The sequence below is a fragment of the Parathielavia appendiculata genome, assembly GCF_033297405.1.
Source record: "Parathielavia appendiculata strain CBS 731.68 unplaced genomic scaffold N657scaffold_31, whole genome shotgun sequence".
NCBI lineage: Eukaryota > Fungi > Ascomycota > Sordariomycetes > Sordariales > Chaetomiaceae > Parathielavia > Parathielavia appendiculata.
In genome coordinates this window covers 115,032-132,746 of record NW_026944250.1, presented here as the reverse complement: position 1 = coordinate 132,746, position 17,715 = coordinate 115,032, and the positions used below count along the sequence as shown (strand labels likewise).

General features: G+C 56.0%; 5 protein-coding genes across 5 annotated transcripts in view; 2 read left to right on the top strand and 3 right to left on the bottom strand.

Moving 5' to 3' along the window:
• N657DRAFT_650562 (uncharacterized protein) overlaps positions 1-3,329 on the bottom strand; it is a gene marked incomplete at its 3' end in the record, with an annotated part of 4,576 nt that extends 1,247 nt beyond the window's left edge. Inside the window, exons 1-4 of the mRNA XM_062793971.1 lie at positions 2,005-3,329; positions 1,899-1,937; positions 1,721-1,841; positions 99-1,674 (exon numbers count right to left, since the gene is read on the bottom strand). Of these exons, the coding sequence (XP_062642912.1) occupies positions 99-1,674; positions 1,721-1,841; positions 1,899-1,937; positions 2,005-2,980 (2,712 nt within the window). The 5' untranslated portion in view covers positions 2,981-3,329. The remainder of the gene's footprint in view (positions 1-98; positions 1,675-1,720; positions 1,842-1,898; positions 1,938-2,004) is intronic.
• A 627-nt stretch (positions 3,330-3,956) lies between these two features.
• N657DRAFT_319171 (family A G protein-coupled receptor-like protein) lies at positions 3,957-5,495 on the top strand. Its single transcript, XM_062786781.1, has 3 exons — positions 3,957-4,384; positions 4,442-5,054; positions 5,112-5,495. The coding sequence occupies exons 1-3, from the start codon at positions 4,300-4,302 to the stop codon at positions 5,320-5,322; spliced, it is 909 nt and encodes a 302-aa protein (XP_062642911.1). The 5' UTR covers positions 3,957-4,299; the 3' UTR covers positions 5,323-5,495.
• Positions 5,496-8,292: 2,797 nt separating this feature from the next.
• Positions 8,293-10,047, bottom strand: N657DRAFT_650559 (methionine synthase-like protein). The gene has a single exon (XM_062793970.1). It carries the CDS (start codon positions 9,595-9,597, stop codon positions 8,449-8,451), a length of 1,149 nt encoding a protein of 382 aa, XP_062642910.1. The 5' UTR covers positions 9,598-10,047; the 3' UTR covers positions 8,293-8,448.
• A 1,284-nt stretch (positions 10,048-11,331) lies between these two features.
• N657DRAFT_582345 (general substrate transporter) lies at positions 11,332-13,150 on the bottom strand (the record flags this gene model as incomplete). The annotated part of the gene is made up of 3 exons (XM_062789607.1): positions 11,332-12,055; positions 12,124-12,575; positions 12,638-13,150. 3 exons carry the CDS (start codon positions 13,148-13,150, stop codon positions 11,332-11,334), a joined length of 1,689 nt encoding a protein of 562 aa, XP_062642909.1.
• Positions 13,151-15,097: 1,947 nt separating this feature from the next.
• N657DRAFT_675119 (uncharacterized protein) lies at positions 15,098-16,338 on the top strand (the record flags this gene model as incomplete). Its single annotated transcript, XM_062795796.1, has 4 exons — positions 15,098-15,185; positions 15,365-15,730; positions 15,843-16,039; positions 16,117-16,338. 4 exons carry the CDS (start codon positions 15,098-15,100, stop codon positions 16,168-16,170), a joined length of 705 nt encoding a protein of 234 aa, XP_062642908.1. The 3' UTR covers positions 16,171-16,338.
• Between the last annotated feature and the right edge of the window lie 1,377 nt (positions 16,339-17,715).

The window sequence follows — 17,715 nt, the reverse complement described above, 5'->3', positions numbered from 1 at the left end:
CACCGGCCCTGGTTTCGATACGTCGACGCCAGGTTGCCCATGCTGGTCAGCGTGTCGGGATGATCGGGCCCGAGCTTCGTCTTGCGAGTTTCCATTACCTGCACCTCCAGCTTCTCAGCCTCCCCCCACTGGCCCTGATCCTTGTACGTCAACGCCAGGTTGCCTATACTGATCAGCGTATCGGGATGATCGGGCCCGAACTTCGTCTTGTGAGTTTCCATCACCTGTACCTCCAGCTTCTCGGCCTCCTTCCACCGGCCCTGGTTTCGATACGTCGACGCCAGGTTGCCCATGCTGGCCAGCGTGTCGGGATGATTGGCCCCGAGCTTCGTCTTGAACGTCTCCATCACCTGCACCTCCAGCTTCTCGGCCTCCTCCCACCGGCCCTGGTTTTGATATATCAACGCCAGGTTGCCTATGCTGATCAGCGTGCCGGGATGATCGGCCCCAAGAACTTCCTCTCGTAGCTCAACAGCTTCAGCCTGGAACCTCTCGGCATCTTTCCACTGGCCTCGGGACATGAAGAATCCCGCAATAGAGTGCAGGAGAGTCGCCCTTCCAGCCTTCTCGTCCCTTGAACCAGTGCCCTCACCGCCCAGCAATGCATATGCGTGCGCAAGGTATGCGCTGCATTTCGCCCAATTCTCATACCGCCCGAATGGGTAGCAGTGCGACACCACCAACAGTGCCTGCCCGCTAAAGTGCCTCATCCGGCCGTTTTTGACGAGCCACTTTCGCGTCACCAACTGCACGAGCCGGTGCATGTCTAAGCCATGATCCTTCTCCTCCACTACGAAAGAAAACGCCTTTAGAACCCCCAATGCCTTCGTGAGCTGTATCCCCCCCGTTTGCTCTTGTCCTCGTTGCTCACTGTAACGGGATAGGAATTCCAACGGGATGGCCTGCCGGTCGAACGGGCTCATGAGCGAGAGAAGCTCGCCTGTGAAGGCATTCTGCCGTTGAATCTGCTCAAACGAAAGAATCCATGTCTCAGCTACTGCACGAGGGGTCTCCGAGTCTCTCCCGTCAATTTCAAATTCCTCGCTGAGCAGATCGACAAGGTCTTGATCGCTGTTTTCTAAGAGTTCAAGATACTGGCCGACATCTATAGTATTCTCTTGGATGAATGCTGCTGCCTGCACGAGCGCAAGCGGAAGGTGTTCCAGGCGGACAGAAAATGCAGATGATTCACTAAAATCAACGCTGATTCCGTTAAGGTGTGCGCGGAGCAGCCGGTCTGTCTCGCCTTCGTCCATCTTCTCGACCTCGATGGGGCGTTTCCCCTTGGTCAGCCTCGAGCCGGCCTGCTTGTTCCTGGTTGTGACAAGAATAGTTCCGTGTCGGCACTCGGGGAGGTACCGTCCGAGGCCCTCCTTATGGCTGGAAGAGCTGGCATTCACAGGCCCCATATGCTGTCCGAAGAAGAGCTGCATATCGTCGGCATTGTCGATAACCATCAGCCACTGGCCGCAATCGTTCCTCTCCAGCCAAGCTTTCACCAACAACAAAACGTCTGCCTTTGGGTCGTCGTAGCCCGGTACCTGGCATTCCTGAGCGATAGACGCATATGCTTGCCGGAATCGTTCTGCATTGCTCGCATGGACCCAGAAGACTGAAACCTCGGGCCTCGTCCGTCGGAGCCAGTATATGTACGCCAGAGCGATTTGCGTTTTTCTATGCTGGTCAGCACGAACTTTATACGCAGGCCGGCAGAACTAACCCGACACCGCCGAGGCCGAAGAGCGCGATCTTCGGAGCCGGGCCCAAAAGCTGTTGTTGGAGTTGATTGAGGATGGATTCCCGCCCAATGAACGTCATATTTTCGGTATAGGGAACAAGAACTTTCTATATAGTTAGCATAAACTTAGTCCGACATATAATCATAAGGTTCTACCCACACCAAGGTCCGGTAGGCTGCTCGGGAAGAGGAAGAGATCCTACGACACTTAGCAGGTGCTCTCCAACAAGGTCTTCCCCAATACTCCCTAGTGGGACATAACTCACCTGGTACCGAAGGCACACAGTAGCCCAAGAAAGCCTTCATGCATGCCGCCGCCGTCGCCGCCGCGTACCGCTGCCACGCCTTGTTCTTGTGGCTGTCCGCATAGTCGCACGCACCCTTGATGACCACGCAAGGGAAGACGTCCCAAACACCGGCGCCCTCCATTTCAAACCCTATAACACCCGCCTGCCGTGCGATGTTGTCGCGGTCCTCGCCCGACTTCATGACCGTGTCGCCCGACGCAATCAGGCCAAAGTGGACCGCAGGCTGTCCATCGCCCTGCTCGAGGCGGGTGCGCGGCACCAGCTTGCCGTCGCAACCGCACTCTTCGCACGACATTCCGTCAGCGATATGGCGATACGTCGCCTCAAACAGCCTGTCTTGCGTAGCACCGGGGTACATAGCCGCCAGCTCCGGCTCGTCTTGGAGCACGTCCATATAGTCGGCCATCTTGCCCTGCAGCATCTTCCGGCCACGGAGGCCCTTGAGCTTGGCTAGCAGCGCGCGGATCTCGGTGTTCGGCCGACCCAGGGCGTCCAGAAGCGTGTCTTTCGGCTCGAACTGTTTGGGAAGTCGCCGTCCGAGATCGTACTGTACGACACTATCGCTGACGATGACGTCGCCGAGCACGGTCTCGGACGCCCCACTACTGCCGGGACGGAAGGGGACGACACCGCAAACGCCGACGATGAGGGCGAGCTTGATGTTGAGGAAACTCGCACGGCAGTGGGCAGCGACGGCGGCGGCGCTGGCCTTGCCCATGCCTGGCATATGTGCGAGGACGACATTGTGGCGGCCGACGGCGCCGGCTGAGTATGCGTTGGGATCGCCCGCGGCTTTGTCGTAGGGCGGCCCGTCATCGTCCCAGTGGTGGTCGAAGAGGGCGTCGACGGCGTCGGCTTCGATCGGGAGAGCGCAGATGACGGCAATCTCGAAGCCGGCCCGCGTAGCTGGGCGCCGCGGCCCGGTTGGGTTCATCGGTTATTGCGTCGGAGCCGGCTTCGGAAGGCCGGTCGAAATCCTATCAAGTAGGGGTCCGTGTGGGTTCAGGTGGGTCTGTATTCCGTCGATGTGGGTTCTGGCGTGATGAAGTGTATCTGCGAAGTTGCGCCCCTCACCCGTACTTTCTGGACCCTCTTTTGCAGCCCGACAACTTTGGAACAAGCTAACGACCGGCAAGGCTGCGCCAACGCTCGATTCCAAAAGGCAGCACTGTGCTGGACTGTGCAGGACATTTGACTGTGAGAACTGGCACAGTGTAAGCGCCAAGAAGCTCAGAAACAAGCCCTTGAACAACTAAACAGAGAGTAAAAAGCGGAAGCCGATTTCGCCAGAGACTATACTCGGACCTGGCGCACTTGTTTGCCCAAGATTGACAAAGCACCCTATGTGAGCGATGACGACGCAGTGGGGCCAAGCAGCTAAGACCCGAGCCTCAAACCAATCAATGAATACAGAAATGCAGCAGAGCAAATGGGCAAGCGAGGCATGGTGGGGAAGATCTAGACCAACTGTTGCGTTTGAAAGTCCGCACGTCGAAACAGCCTTGCATCGCATACCTTTCTGCCTCAAAAGAACGGCGAGGTGGAAGGAACCATGGATTCTATCCATAGATGTTACCGTGACAACGCAAGGCCCACCAGGGAGATGCTAGATGATGGTGGTTTGTGTGGCCTTTTGTGAACGGAAGAGCTGAGGAATCGCGAACGGCCAGAACTACCCACATGCTCGGATCCCGGCAACCGCCTTCTTCTCACATTCTCTTTAGCATATCACCAGTTTCAAGCTACTTGCCATTGATGATCGCTGACTCGTCAGCAAATCATTGCTCTCGGCCTCTTCGACTGCCAGAGCATGTCGCGACGCTGCCCCTACCCACATTTAAATGAATCAAGTCTCTGTCCCGGATCCAACACAACTAGTGGTGCCATCATGCAATACGTACTGCTGGCTGCCTGAAGCTCCAGAGTAATCAAGTAATGCAAATCCAGATGTCGAATCGGAACGCTGCATGTTCCATCAGCATTTTTCCCGCAGTGCCCGCGGTCGGGCACACAAACGTCAAGGCGATCGTGGCGGGCGATTCAAGGAACACGACCGGGAAGTGATGACGTCGCTCTTACACCAAAGCCTGCGCAAGCCGCACCAGGTGACCGCGATTTGGGGCAAATTCCGTCCCTCCCAACGAACGTTATATCAAGCGCTTGTACTGCCACAATGATTGCATTTGGCACCTTTTTAATCACAACAGTTCACGCCGGGATTCTCATCGTAAACAGCAGCTCGAGCCGCCCAAGATGATTCACCCAGACCAAGTCGCCGAGATGCTTTACGCAGCAGCCAAGACAACCTCGAAGCCGGGGCCGATCCCCACGGTAATCCGTACGCCTCAAGTTGTCCCTCAGAAGCTCGGCTTTCAAAAGCTAACTCCATAGCCAGCGACGCCAACCGAATACCAATATGTGGACGAGACAGGGCGCCGTACCCTCTGGGTGCTCTTCGTGGCGATGACACTCGTTTCGGCTGCCTTCGCCTTGCTGTCATGGAGGGTGCCCGTGTCCAAGCGCGTCTACCACGTCACCGCGACCCTCATTACCATCGTCTCGGCGCTGGCTTACTTCGCCATGGCTTCGGGCCAGGCTTCCTCGCTGAGTTGCCACACCGTCCGTGACCGCCACAGCCACGACATTCCCGACACCCACCACGAAGTGTGCCGCCAGATCTTTTGGGCTCGCTATGTCAATTGGGCCCTCACCACGCCCCTGATCCTCCTTAACCTGTGCCTGCTCGCCGGCGTCGATGGCGCGCACACCGTGATGGCCATTATCGCGAATGTAATCATGGTTCTGAGCGGCCTGTTTGCGGCTTATGGCTCCGAGCACACGGCGCAGAAGTGGGGTTGGTTTGTCATCGCGTGCTTGGGATATGTGTTCGCGGTCTGGCATGTTGGCCTGCATGGCACCAACTTGGTCCGTACCCGCGGCGATCGCCTACAGAAGTTGTGGACGGCGCTGGCCACCTACTCCCTGGCGGTGTTGGCTGCGTACCCAGTGTAAGTTTCCGGTCCTTGACTTTGTGATATGGTGGGAAGCTGACGACGGCGCTTTAGTGTCTGGGCTATTTCAACGCTTGCTCGCAAGACGACTGTCGACACAGAGATTATCATCTTCGCTGTGCTGGACGTCCTTTCCCAGGCCGTCTTTGGCTTCTGGCTCCTCACCAGCCACCGGGCCATTGCTGAGACCAACGTTGACCTGGGAGGCTACTGGTCTCAGGGCCTGGGTACCGAAGGGAGAATTCGCATCGGCGAGGACGAGTAATCGCCCGATCTGGCGAGAAACAAGATGAAGTTTCGTCGCACTGCAAAGCACTTTTAGTGGCCTGTTGAAGGAAGAGGGAAGTTGATTGGCATGGGATACCGCTAATTGACAGAATCCGCAAGGTGGAGCAAGAAGTTTGAGTTGGATATGAAATTTCAATATGTATGATCAAGCCTCAGAGGCAGCACAAGTAAAACCGAATTCGTGAAGATCCATCAAGATCCATCAATATCATCATGTAGTTTGGGGTAGTTGTCACTCAAAACATACGTCTCTCTGGCCAACAAGTAGGTATTTAAAGAACCTGGACCTCCGGACTGTTTTCTTCCTCCTATCCCATCGAACATCACCCAAAACTGCCGTGTACTTCAAGGTATTGTCCAGCCGCGCGGTTGGTGGCCATACCCGCGGCACCCCGTCCTTGATGAATACCTTTAGCCTCGTAGAATCCTCTCGGTCTGCTCAAGGTATGGCAACAGCCCTGGTCAGCAAACTCGATCGATCATATTCCAACGATTTTAGGGGAGCAACCGTGTCACATGGAAGCCATGGGCAGGTTGCCCACGGGAGCATAGATGGGAGACACCTACCCGACGGCTGACCAGCGCACCCGTGACGTCTTCGGTGCCGTTGACCCCATTGTATCCGGAGCGGCCGCCATCTGCGACGAGGTTCATTATCTGGTGATCCCCGTGATCAACCGGATAACCGTCGGCGAGACTGAGGAGGATGATAACGGAGCAAAGCAACTGCCAAACAAAAGCCTTTGACCACAGTGAGACCGACATGGTGGGACGGTATGCCAACTTAGTGAGGAAGATAATGCTGGGAGAATCAGCGCGCTGGACGATACTGGTGCTCTGCGGTCGGGGTATAGCCTTGTCGGTTGTCTTTTGCACTCTTGGGATAGCAGGTATTGATGGAGAACATGGATCTTGGCAAGAAAATCAAAACCTGTCTTCCCCCGAGTTACATGCTTTATGCCCGTGATACTTGAAAGCACTGCCACCACACCAGCAGCCTAGACGGCTCGTTGGTCCCGTCAAGTGAAAGGCAGAGTGTTGGCAAGGCATTTCCTTCAGGGGGGATGAGATGGTCAGCTTGGAAGTCAATACAGGACCAACATACAACGAACCTATGAGTACCTGAATCAACATGCGAGGCCAACGGCATCCTACCCAACTCCTGCTCTGAATCCATGTTTGTACAAGGTGTGCGGCATGACCGGTGAGTTACTGGTCATGACCGGCGGTGAGAGCTCCCGGTGAAAATCCTGGATTGTGCACCAGGTTTAGGCACCAGGCGGTATTTCCGAGGCTCCAGGTAAGGTACCTTGTCAACCTCCTCCTCGGCCGGTGAAGACCTCAGACCAACCCAACTGGCGCTGTTGTCTCTCTCTCTCCCCGCGCCTGACCATCCGCGAACGCGGCGCAGCGGCTTCCAGCAGATTGGGTGGTGCCTGCTGATGCGGAGGGCCAAGGCGGCGCAGGTGGCGCACGGCATGCAAGAGTCCAACGGTGTGGGTGTGGAGGTGATGCGGTGTGCCAGAATGAGGCGTGGTCGAGGTCTGTGTGGAAAGATCTCCGGAAGGTTGGAAATGACGGGTTTGTATTGGGTCTGCGTCGAGAAGCCTTGGCAATCGTCAAAGGTTGGGCATGAAAGCAAGCAACAGTACGCGCTGGCCGAGTTGTGCTTGTCGCGAGAGGGACTGGTTCACCAACGGAGGCCTTGTTACGATTTTTACTTCCTCTAAATGACCTTCAAGTCGCATCAATGCAAGGACTGGGGCTGGTTTTCGCCAACAAGCCATCATTGGCGACACCTTCGGTTTTCTTGACATTTCAACATTTGTTTTGTGTCCATTTCTTTTTCATTAACGAAGCAAGGTAGGCCGGAAGCCTGCGACCCAAGGGTTACACGACGACCCGATGAAGAGCTTGACCCGACCTGTATGGCGGCCATATTCGGTGATGTGGTATTCAGCCATCATGCCGTACGTCTCTCGATGGATCAAAACCCCAAGGTATCGTAGACTGGAGCTTAAGCGGCGAGGCAGAAACCCAACTTGCGGTTCCTGTACCTCATCCTCGTCCCTACGGGGCTGGGAGTGGAGTGGACTTCGGGCCGTTCGCAGACGGCGTGGAATCGTGGGATTTGGCGTTGAACACGGAACCGAGCGCCTCACCGAATTGCTTCCCTGCCTCAAGACTGCTGCCCGCGGCGCGCGACTTCGCCAGCAAGTGCAAAGCCGACGGTAAATCGATGCCGAGGAGAGAGGGGTTGTTTCCGTTAAGAGATGAGCCGGAAAAGGTGGGCTTTGAGTTGGCCAAAGATGCCGCTGCTGTCCCCTAGGCGGACGCGACGGTGGACGCGAATGCCCAACGTTGCCTACCTTCAGGTACCTTATAAGAGATCTGGCGACACCAAGCGATATCTCCCACAGGGATTCGGCGCACTTTCAAAATTTAGAACAATGGCTTTAGTACCCTGGAGCAGAGCCGAGTCTGAATTGTAACGACTATGTGGACTGTGTGATCGAGACTTGTACTACGAAGAGAGGAGGGTGAGGATGACAATGGGGGACTTGTAAGCTTTCGTGCCTTCCTTTCTTGCACGGTCTGAACCGACGTTCCTTCCCATCACTCGTTGTCGTGATATCACTGTCAGATGATATGTCCTGCTGGACAACGACATAAAGATCACCTTGGTCTGAGAAAGCCGGGCCAGTCGTATGTGCTCAAACCCAAGGCCCGGAGAGAGCCTTAAACAGCGAGGCTGACTTCATGCCATTGCAAAGGTGCACGAAGCTTTGAGAGCGCAACATCCTGCGAGCTATTGATGCGATGCGAGTTACGGGCGAAAGGAAGCTGTGACCGGAGAATGTGGAACATCATATAGTTACGTGTTTTTGATTTGGCGGGACAAGGGAGCTTTTTACACGGACCAGTACCTGCGAAGACATCTCAGCCTCCCGCATTTTCCAAACCCCGCCGAGCCATGCACCTGCTACCCACAACATGCTGCCTCGACCGCCATATGCAAAAGGTTTCAATGTTGCTTGCTGTTGAAAAGCAACGGGTATCCATGTTGAACGCCGCCGACTCTCCAGTGCTTGACGAGCCACACCTAAGCCGACAGATCCTCACCCCAAACCTGCTTGGCAATCTCGACCTCTAGCCGAACCTTACTCCATTGCTCCTCCTCGGTGAGTTGATTCCCTTCCATCGTCGAGCTGAAACCACACTGGTGAGACAGGCACAGCTGGTCCAGGCCGCGGGGGCAGAACTTGGCGGCCTCGTTCAACCGCCTGATGATGTTCTCCTTGTCGTCCAGCTCGGCCTTCTTGCTGGACATTACGCCCAACACCACAATCTTGTTCTCGGGCAAAAACCGCAGAGGCGAGAAGTCACCGGACCGTTCGTCATCGTACTCGAGGAAGTAGACGTCCACGTCCAACTCCTTGAACAGCACCTCGGCCACTGGCTCATAGCCACCCGCAGCGAAGAACTGTGAACGGTAGTTCCCGCGGCAGAGGTGGATGCCAGTCACCATGTCCTTGGGCCGCTGGCTGATGGCGGCGTTGATCAGCGCCGCATATCGCTTGGTCAACGCCTGCGGGTCCTCGCCATGCCTCTTCGCCGCCTCGGCTCTCATGCCCTCATCGCAGAGATAGGCAAGGTTGGTATCATCCAGCTGGACAAACCGGCAGCCGGAGGCGTACAGATCGGCGATCTCGGCCTGGTAAGCCTTCACTAGATCGTCAAAGAAGCCGTCGAGCGTGGGGTACGCCTCGGTCGAGATATGTTCCCTGCCTGCTCGAAAGTGCACCATGGTCGGGCTCGGGATGCACACCTTGGTGGTCGTTTCCTTGCCGGCCTTGAGCTGCGCCCGCACACCCTCCACAAACTTGTAATCCTCGACTTGGATCGCCTGGGGATGTCCCAGCTTGCCGACGACGACAAGCTTGGGCGGGGTCACGCCGTGCGACGTGACATTGGTCGACGACAGGCTGCCGTGGCGCTCAACGCCGGCCAGGTGCTGCAGGAAATCGATGTGGAACCAGGCGCGGCGGAACTCGCCGTCCGTGACCGACTGCAGGCCGTTGGCGATCTGCTTCTGCACAACCGAGGAAATGTGCTCGTCTTCAAGCTTGCGGAGGTCGGCGGCGGCGATCGGCGTCGGAGTGTCGAGGGTCTCGCGCGCCCGGAGAATCTCGGCGGGGCGGAGGAAGGAGCCGACGTGGTCGGCGCGGTAGACGCCGGCAGGGAGAGGCATGTTGGTCGCTACGTCTGTGTCTTGGATTGCGGTACGGGGTTGCGGTTCGGCCTGGGCTGCCTGGTTCGGAAGGTCTCACGATCGTGAAGGCTCTCCTGGTGAGACGCGGAGCGGGAGGGACGGCGCGTGGGCGGGCCGGACGATTCGGTCCTTCGCGACCCTTCGTACTGCGCGGTCGTAGGACACGTGCAACGAGGCACAAACAGATCTGTGTGCGAATAGTTACGGTTCCAATGATTTAAAGTCAGTTGTATTGTTGGTGTGGTTTGTGTAGCCCATGGAGGGAGGGTGGTACTTGTATTGTACAACAAGGGCAGTGGACTCGCCGCAATAGCTATATACGGCAGGCCAACGGCTGACAGATCGAGATTCAGCCGGCTGCCATGGTGTCTCCTCAGAGAAACCACGAGTAGATGTCGCCCAGGTCCATTGGCGACGCAGGAAATCCACTGTGCCACGAGCGGCAGTGAATGAGCTCCATCGCCGTGTCCCGAATTCGACAGCTTCTGCGGGGTGTGCGGGTCGTGATGCGGGGCTGGAGTGAAAGTCGGGAAAACAGATTCCCCTCACGGCAACGTGCCCGGTTGATGGATTGCATGAGGACCGGGACGTCGGAAGCTTGGCCGGTTTGCCGAGATGCGCCACGCGATTGACGAGGCAGTGAGGCGAGGAGGATTGCAGGGGCAGCAGGGCTGACGACCGGCAGTTGTGCTGTTGACCAGTTACTACCAAAGAATGAGGCCTGGCCACATATCAGTAACGTTTTATTGGCAGTGAATTTTCACTTCGTATTCACGTTCTTGTGCCATAATCTCATTTTCGTCTGGCAGATAAAGCAGGGCCAGGGTTAGGGCTATGCGAAGATTGGTTAAGGAAGCGCTTTCAACTGTGATTGGCCACTTTATCGCCTTGGAGTGGCTTGTGGGCGGCTTCTGTTTCAGCAGTTGCTAGTCACATGCAGCTTTCAAGGTTCACTGACAGGGGTTTCGTTGCTTTTTTTAAAATTAAAGTTTCCTCCTATCTCCGCCGTATGGATTACCAAAAATTCTACGCGTTACCTCCTGTGCGACACATTTTCGGGACACAGGCACACAATCTGCTGTGTTCGGGTTGGACGACCCCAGGGCTGACATGGTTTAAGCTGAAAGATTGTGCAACTCGTTGTGTGACCGGCGCATCTCAGGCCGCTGGAAGATCGTCGCAGCGTCGCAGTATGTCACACTATCCGAAAGCGGCGGTGTGGGTTTGTTCTGTCGATCATCTGCCTTTCGCTGATCCTTTGTGCCACCAATCGACGAGACCCTGAAACGGGCACAACTCCGACTCCCGAGTCAAGACATTGCAAATCTCCATGCTCACCCCGCAGACTCAAGGGGCTCTACTGTGTACACAGTATATCTCTACAGGTCCGGCAAGACGAAAGCGAACGGTTACCCGAGACATGTGGGAAGACGACAGTTCACAATTCCTACTCGGGATTGCGAGACATTAGGGAATTATGTACAATGAGAGGGTTGTCAAGGCCCCTTACACACGAGAATAGAAGCATCGCTCGTACCAAATCTCTCAACAGATATCCCTCCCGCCGGAAGGTATCATGCCGTCCATACTCATCCAACCGACACATTTGTCGCGAGTCAAGGTATGCAATTCGTAACGCCACGTGATATTAGGTATATGCGCGGTAAATGACAAGCAAGCAAATGCATGGTCGGACCCTGCGCCAACCTTCCTTTACACAGCCATATCGCTGCCCTTGTGGAGCAGACCGTCGTCGGCGGCCTGGGCGGCAGCAAAGGTCGTGGTCGGCTTCCACTTGGCCGAGGTACGCGGCGTGGTCTCCTCCATCATCTTGTCGACCTGCTCAAGCGACAGACCCTTGGTCTCGGGCACGAGGAAGTAGGTGTAGACAAAGGCGCAGGTGCAGAGACCGCCCCAGACGAAGAAGACAGACGACTTGAGGTTGCCGCGGTGCTCGCCCACCATGTAGGGGGTGATGACGGCGATGATGGTGTTCCACAACCAGTTGGAGGCGGTCGACAGACCGACGCCACGGGAGCGAATCGGCAGGGGGAAAATCTCGCCAATGACAATCCATGCACCAGGACCCCAGGTAGAGGCGAAGAAGAAGATGAAGATGGCAATGAAGGCGATCTGCGCGTTAACGGCGGAGACGTTGTCGGCCACGGTCTTGGTCGAGTCCAGCGGGTCGGGGTGCGTGTGGTTGAAGCCGACGGTGACGCCGATGATGGCGACTAGGAACTGGCAGATGAGCATGCCCAGAGCGCCCCAGAAGAGAATCGTGCGGCGGCCGAACTTCTCGACGGTCCAGAAGGAGATGGGGGTCGAGCACACGTTGATGATGGTGAAGATCATCGAGATGAGGAACTCGTTCGAGATGGCGCCGGTCGACTTGAGGAAAGGAGTCGAGTAGTAAAAGATGAAATTGACACCAGTCCTGGAGAACGAAACAAGGTCAGCACGGAACGCATCGCGAGGCTGGAGCACTTGACGAAGGCAACGTACCATTGCTGCATCATCTGGAGCGAAGTGCCGAGAATGGTCTTGCGCAGGTTCGAGTTGGACTTCCAGAGCGAACCCTTGAAGCAGTTGGCCCAGCTGCCGAACCAAGTGGTGGACGGGATGAGCTGACGCTCATACTCCTCGTTGGCGACAATCTCGGCAAGTTCCACCTGGATGTACTGGGAGTCCTTGGGCTGACCGCGGAGGCGCGAGAGCGAGTCGGTGGCCCTCTTAAGATCACCTTTCTTGACAAAGTAGCGCGGCGAGTCGGGCAGGAACATCAGGCCAACACCAAGGATAATGGCCCAGAGGAACTGGATGGCGATGGGGATACGGTACTGCCCAGTGTCGGCCCTGTCCTTGGTGGCGTAGATGACGCAGGACGCAAGCATGAGACCGATGGTGATGCAAAACTGGTAGCCGGCCACCAAGGCGCCACGAACCTTGCGAGGGCACTGTCGAGTTTCAAGTTAGCTACGTAAAGTCCCAGAGACGGAGCAGCAAGAGGTCAACGTACAATCTCGGACATGTACAGAATGACAATGGCGGACTCAAAACCGACACCGATACCAGCGATCAGACGACCAGCGACGATGGCTCCGAGGGCATCCCCGAGACCCGTGATCATTTGGATAACGCAACCGATGATGTAAATGAGGCAGCCGAGAATGACAGTCCACTTGCGGCCCATGAAGTCGGCCACATCACCAGCGATGATAGCGCCAAAGAAGGTACCGCAGGACAGGATTGAGACGATGAGCGATTGGTTGGACTCGGAGATGGCCTTGGCACCGACACCTTCGACGGCGTTGATGAAGATAGGGGCCCCGAGGACGCCATTGATGTAACCGGAATCGTAACCGAAGAAAATACCACCGAAAGAGGCGAAGGCGCAGATGAGGTAGGCCTGCCAGGTTACGGGCGCCTCGATACGCTCAACGTCTCGGGTGGTGGCCAGGCCGCCGACGTGGGTGCCGACGTGCGACGCGGACGGGCCGGTCGCATCCTTCTCGTTCTCGTGAGAGGACATGGTGTAGCGCCCTGCTTGTCGAAGTCTTTGATGTGGTGGTATGAGAGGGATGCAAAGAAACAAGACGGAAGATCGGCGAGAGAGGGAAGGAGCGGGAGGGATCTGCAATATAAAGAACGCGAAAACGTCAAGCTGGCAATAAACGAGTGTGAAAGAGTAGGATCGAAAAGTGGCACCGTTCCGCGACCCGCGAGCGCAAGGTGGTCATCGAGGGTTCCCGGTTCGGCCCAAATCGCTGGTGTTAGTGAAGGCCCCGGCCAATACAAACAAGGATGAAGTGCATTGGCCCGCAAAAACGCCGAGAACATGTGGCAAGCCCCTGCTTGGTTGCCAATCCGGGGATATCCACAGTCTCCGGGCAGCGCTGGTTTCCCGCAACACCGTACCAATCCGCCAGCGACACTCCCCATCCGCAATCCATCTCTCCGCTCTGGGGTCTCCAGCTTGCACATGGAAAGGCCGAGATGGAGTCGCAGCGCGTCTCCCCGTGGGGCTGCGGCCAGGCCAACGAGGGGGCATGGCTCGACATAGCACTGTAAATTGGCCGAGTCGGTCCGGTACATTGCATCCTTTCCTTGCCATGCCGCGATTCGCTGGACGTCCATCTTTTGTTCCGTGTGAGGGGGTTGCACACATGGAAACGGGCAGCCAACAGCAGCGTTATTACAATACAATACATCTCGACGGCCCCCAATTGGCAGCACCAGCAGAAGGGGCAGCCGAGAATCAAGAGAAACGGCCTAATTTGATGCATTCTCGTGACTCTCACTGCTCCGGAAGGATACTGGAATCTTGCAGCTGATATGTCTTGCTCGCATTCCTGCCATCGTTTGCATGTTCGGCTATCAGCCGCTTTGTTCAAGCGTTTCCTGTCTCGGCTGCTAGCCGTTGACGGAGAGCCGCAGAGCTGCTCTCATTGACAAAGGGCGCCACCATTCGCGACCTCAGTCAGCGCCGGTCATCACCGTCAATTGACCCACCGATGAGCCGGCTCGCGACGTCAGTACACATGTCTTCCACCGTCCTCGCCGGCCGAGGGTGCTGGATCGGGAACCTTCGTGGCGTTTCCTGGAAGGAGGGAAAGAAAATGGAGTCGCGAGCCAGGGGTTGACGCCTAAAAACGGTCCTTTTCTGGAGTCCTTTCTTGGTCTCGCCGCCCGCTAACTAGTCGAAGCCCCACAGATTATGGATAATGGAACTTTGGAAGCACGTTTTCCCCATGAAATCTCTGTTTGTTCTCCAGGCCACCAAGTGGCTTCTTGATGGCGAGCATGTCTGGGGAAGAACATGCCTCTCCGTTGGAATGACATGTGTGGCTGTTGGTGGCTGCATTCGCGATCCTCACAATTGGCCCAGAGCAAGAGCTGGGGACTTTTCCACCCCAGTCCCCACCAAGCTGGCAACCCCACACGGTATCATACACGCGACCTCGGAATTCCTTGAGTTGAACCCCACACCCCCGGTAAGAAAAGTCGCCCTGCTCCTCCAGTTTTTGGCTGGCTGCTCACATTGTTTGCTTCCCCGCCATCAACACCCCATGGGGCCATCCATGAATGGCTGAGGTGGTTCGTCCCGACACTGATGACAGTGCTGGATTCTTGCTGGTGAAACTTGACCAGGATTGTGTTTGCTGCCCCTGAAGAACGCCTTGAGGATACTGGTATTAAAGGGCCCAAATGCCTTGATGTAGTTGCCTGTACCTTGAATTCCCAACTCCCTCCCACTCGCATTGGTTGTGGCAGGTCGTCAACAAACCAAGGTCATGGTTACATGTGCAGCGACCTGGGCGCCGAAAGACTGGACATTTTGAGGTCGGAATCAGCGACATGACTGTAATTTACGATACGACTCACTGGTGACTCGGTTGCTTTCCTTCCTGGGCCAGCTGCCCGCTTGCCGCCTCAAAAACGGCCCTTTTCACTGACGTGACGTCTCGGCTCCAACGAAATGCCAGCCGGGCTCTCCGCATCGAAGGATCATGTGCAGGCGAGCATCGGGCCGAAAGATCTGTATCTGCTAGTGGCGCTTATGTACGGTATGTGCGCTGGACGCGCTAGTCGAGAAAATCTAAAGACAACGGGTTCATCAACGCCGCCGTCGACCATGGAAAAGAACAAAGGCGCAGCAAGGCTCACGTGTCTCTGTATTTTACATCCCTAATAATGTTGTCGAGTAATCAATGCTTTGTCCCCCTTTTCCTATCTCCCGTTCTAGCCGCTGCGTCACTCATCAGCCTCATGACCATGACGTCCATCCATGGATGTTCGACTGCGCTCGCTCCCTTGGCGAGAACCGATCCAGCCGGCCGCCCCGGCTTCACGCTAAAACTGGTCCTGGGACTCGCCAAGCCGTTGGGACAAGAAAAGAAACCTTGGCAAGGCGCCGCTGACCACGCCAAGGAGCCGGCGAGCGCCCCTTGTGCGGGGAAAAGCTTGAACGCCGAAACGATTGGTGAGGCTATCTACCATCCACAGACCAGTTCGCCATGTCTTCATATCGAAGCTTCAAAATCGAAAGTCAATTGGTGCCGGGAAGCGAACAATGAAAGTCTTGAAGACCCCTCAAAGACGGCGCGCGAAGGTGAGCCACGAGGTGCATGCGGCCGGCAAGCAGGACAGGGCACACAACCAGCAATACTCGCAAGGTGAACTTGAACATCACCTCCCAACTTAGGTACTCACCAGTAGCACAGGAAGCGAGCCGAAAGCACAAACCTGGAGTGAAAGACAGTCAACGGACGCTCATCCCATGCACCTGCAGCATCCCGAGGCCATCGCTGGTATTCAGGGCCGGCCGATCGTCTTCGAGCCATGCCGCAGTCTCACTTGCACAGGCCGGGAAGTCGTTTACAAGCTCCCTCTCATTGGTGAATCCATTCCAAGCGCGGTGGTACAGAATTTCTCTGTTTCACAACTGCTGATCTCGAAGCTGGACAGAACGCTTGCAAGACTGCCACGTTACAGTAGTACCACGGCTTGCTGGACGTGAAACCGGACCGCCCCTGGCCCTTCTGGATTTGACTTCCCGACTCGTCGGCTCAACAATGAGCTCTTCCCGTTTCCTACCATCATCGCTGCTCCCTTGGACCCAATGTGCCGACCTGAAGGACGTCGTCACACATAGGGCTTGAGTGCCTGGTCAAGTCCGCCAGCAATCAATGCTTTCCAAGTCCAAAGCCCAGCCCTCCCCCCCCCCCCCCCCCCCCCCCCCCCCGTCTTCTGCAGGAGGAGTCTGAAATCCGGTCCGGCAAGAAGCCCGTGTCCGGCGTTAATATCCACTACTCTGCGACTCTTAGTACTCAACATCGCGCAATTCGACGTCTCCCAAGCCTGAAGCCAGATGCGCCGCTGCGCAAGCTCAACCCCAGAGCTTTTCTTGCCGCCAAGACAGGCATATGCGTCGACAAGCCCATACTCAGCACATCGCAGACATACTCGCAATCTCAGAATTATAACACCCGGGGACAGCAAATCATGTAGCCCCCCTTAACCTCGACCCAATCCCAAATCTGTTCCCGACCGAGTCCTTATAAAGGAATTCAGCGGTAAGCACGCCAAACCCTCCATGCCATGAGGCCTAGCACAGCCAGCACAATAACAACCTCGAATTGCCTTCATCGCCGCTGCCACTTTGTCTCCAATGCCTGGCGACGAAATTCCCTCGCTGCTTGTGTAAGCGCCTCTGTTTCTTCTTCGCGAAGCGGGCGTCGCTCAAGGATGCGGTCAATGTCGGTGCCGGCGAAAAATGGGCCGGTCGGGCCTAAGCAAGCGGTCGGGTCGGATATTTGCACCATGAAATGGATTGGGAAGCGCGCTATGGGCGCCATGGCGAAGTGCCAGAAACGCCAAAGAGCTTGGCAGACGGGCTTTCTGCAGCCTTCAATGGGAGAGACACAGGGCCGCTCAATCGCTGAGGTAAATAATCAGGTACCTAAGGTGGTACCTCGGGAGTTTGATGACAAGCTGTAAAAGGGTTTCACTTTGCAGATGATATTCGATGTCTTGGTAAATAAGATTGGTAAGTGGCTGTAAACAGCGAAGTTTGATGACGTACTCTAAGACGGTAGACTAAGTTTATTATAACGTGATCCACCATTGACTCGGACACCCCATTGACTCGGACACATTTTCCCCCACCATAACCACCCAACTTCAACACGCGTTTTCTCTACCACAACAATGTCCGACAGCTTCCCAGAAAACCGAGTTCTTCTCGCGATCAATGCGATTCGATCAACACCGCGCTTGAGTATCCGACGCGCCGCAGAGATATACAATGTCCCCAAGTCGACAATTGCAGATAGAATGAAGGGAAAGATCGCGAAGTCCGACAGCTATCACGGCCGTTCGAATTTGACGAAGATCGAAGAGGAGGCCATTGTTCAATACATACTCGACCGAGATTCGCGAGGGTTTTCGCCCCGGATTGTCGACGTGGGTGATATCGCCAATCTCCTGCTTCGGAAACGCGGTGTGCGACACGTTGGAAAGAACTGGCCAAACCGCTTCATTGTACGACGTCCAGAGCTAAAGACGCGTTTTAATCGCGTCTATGACTATCAGAGA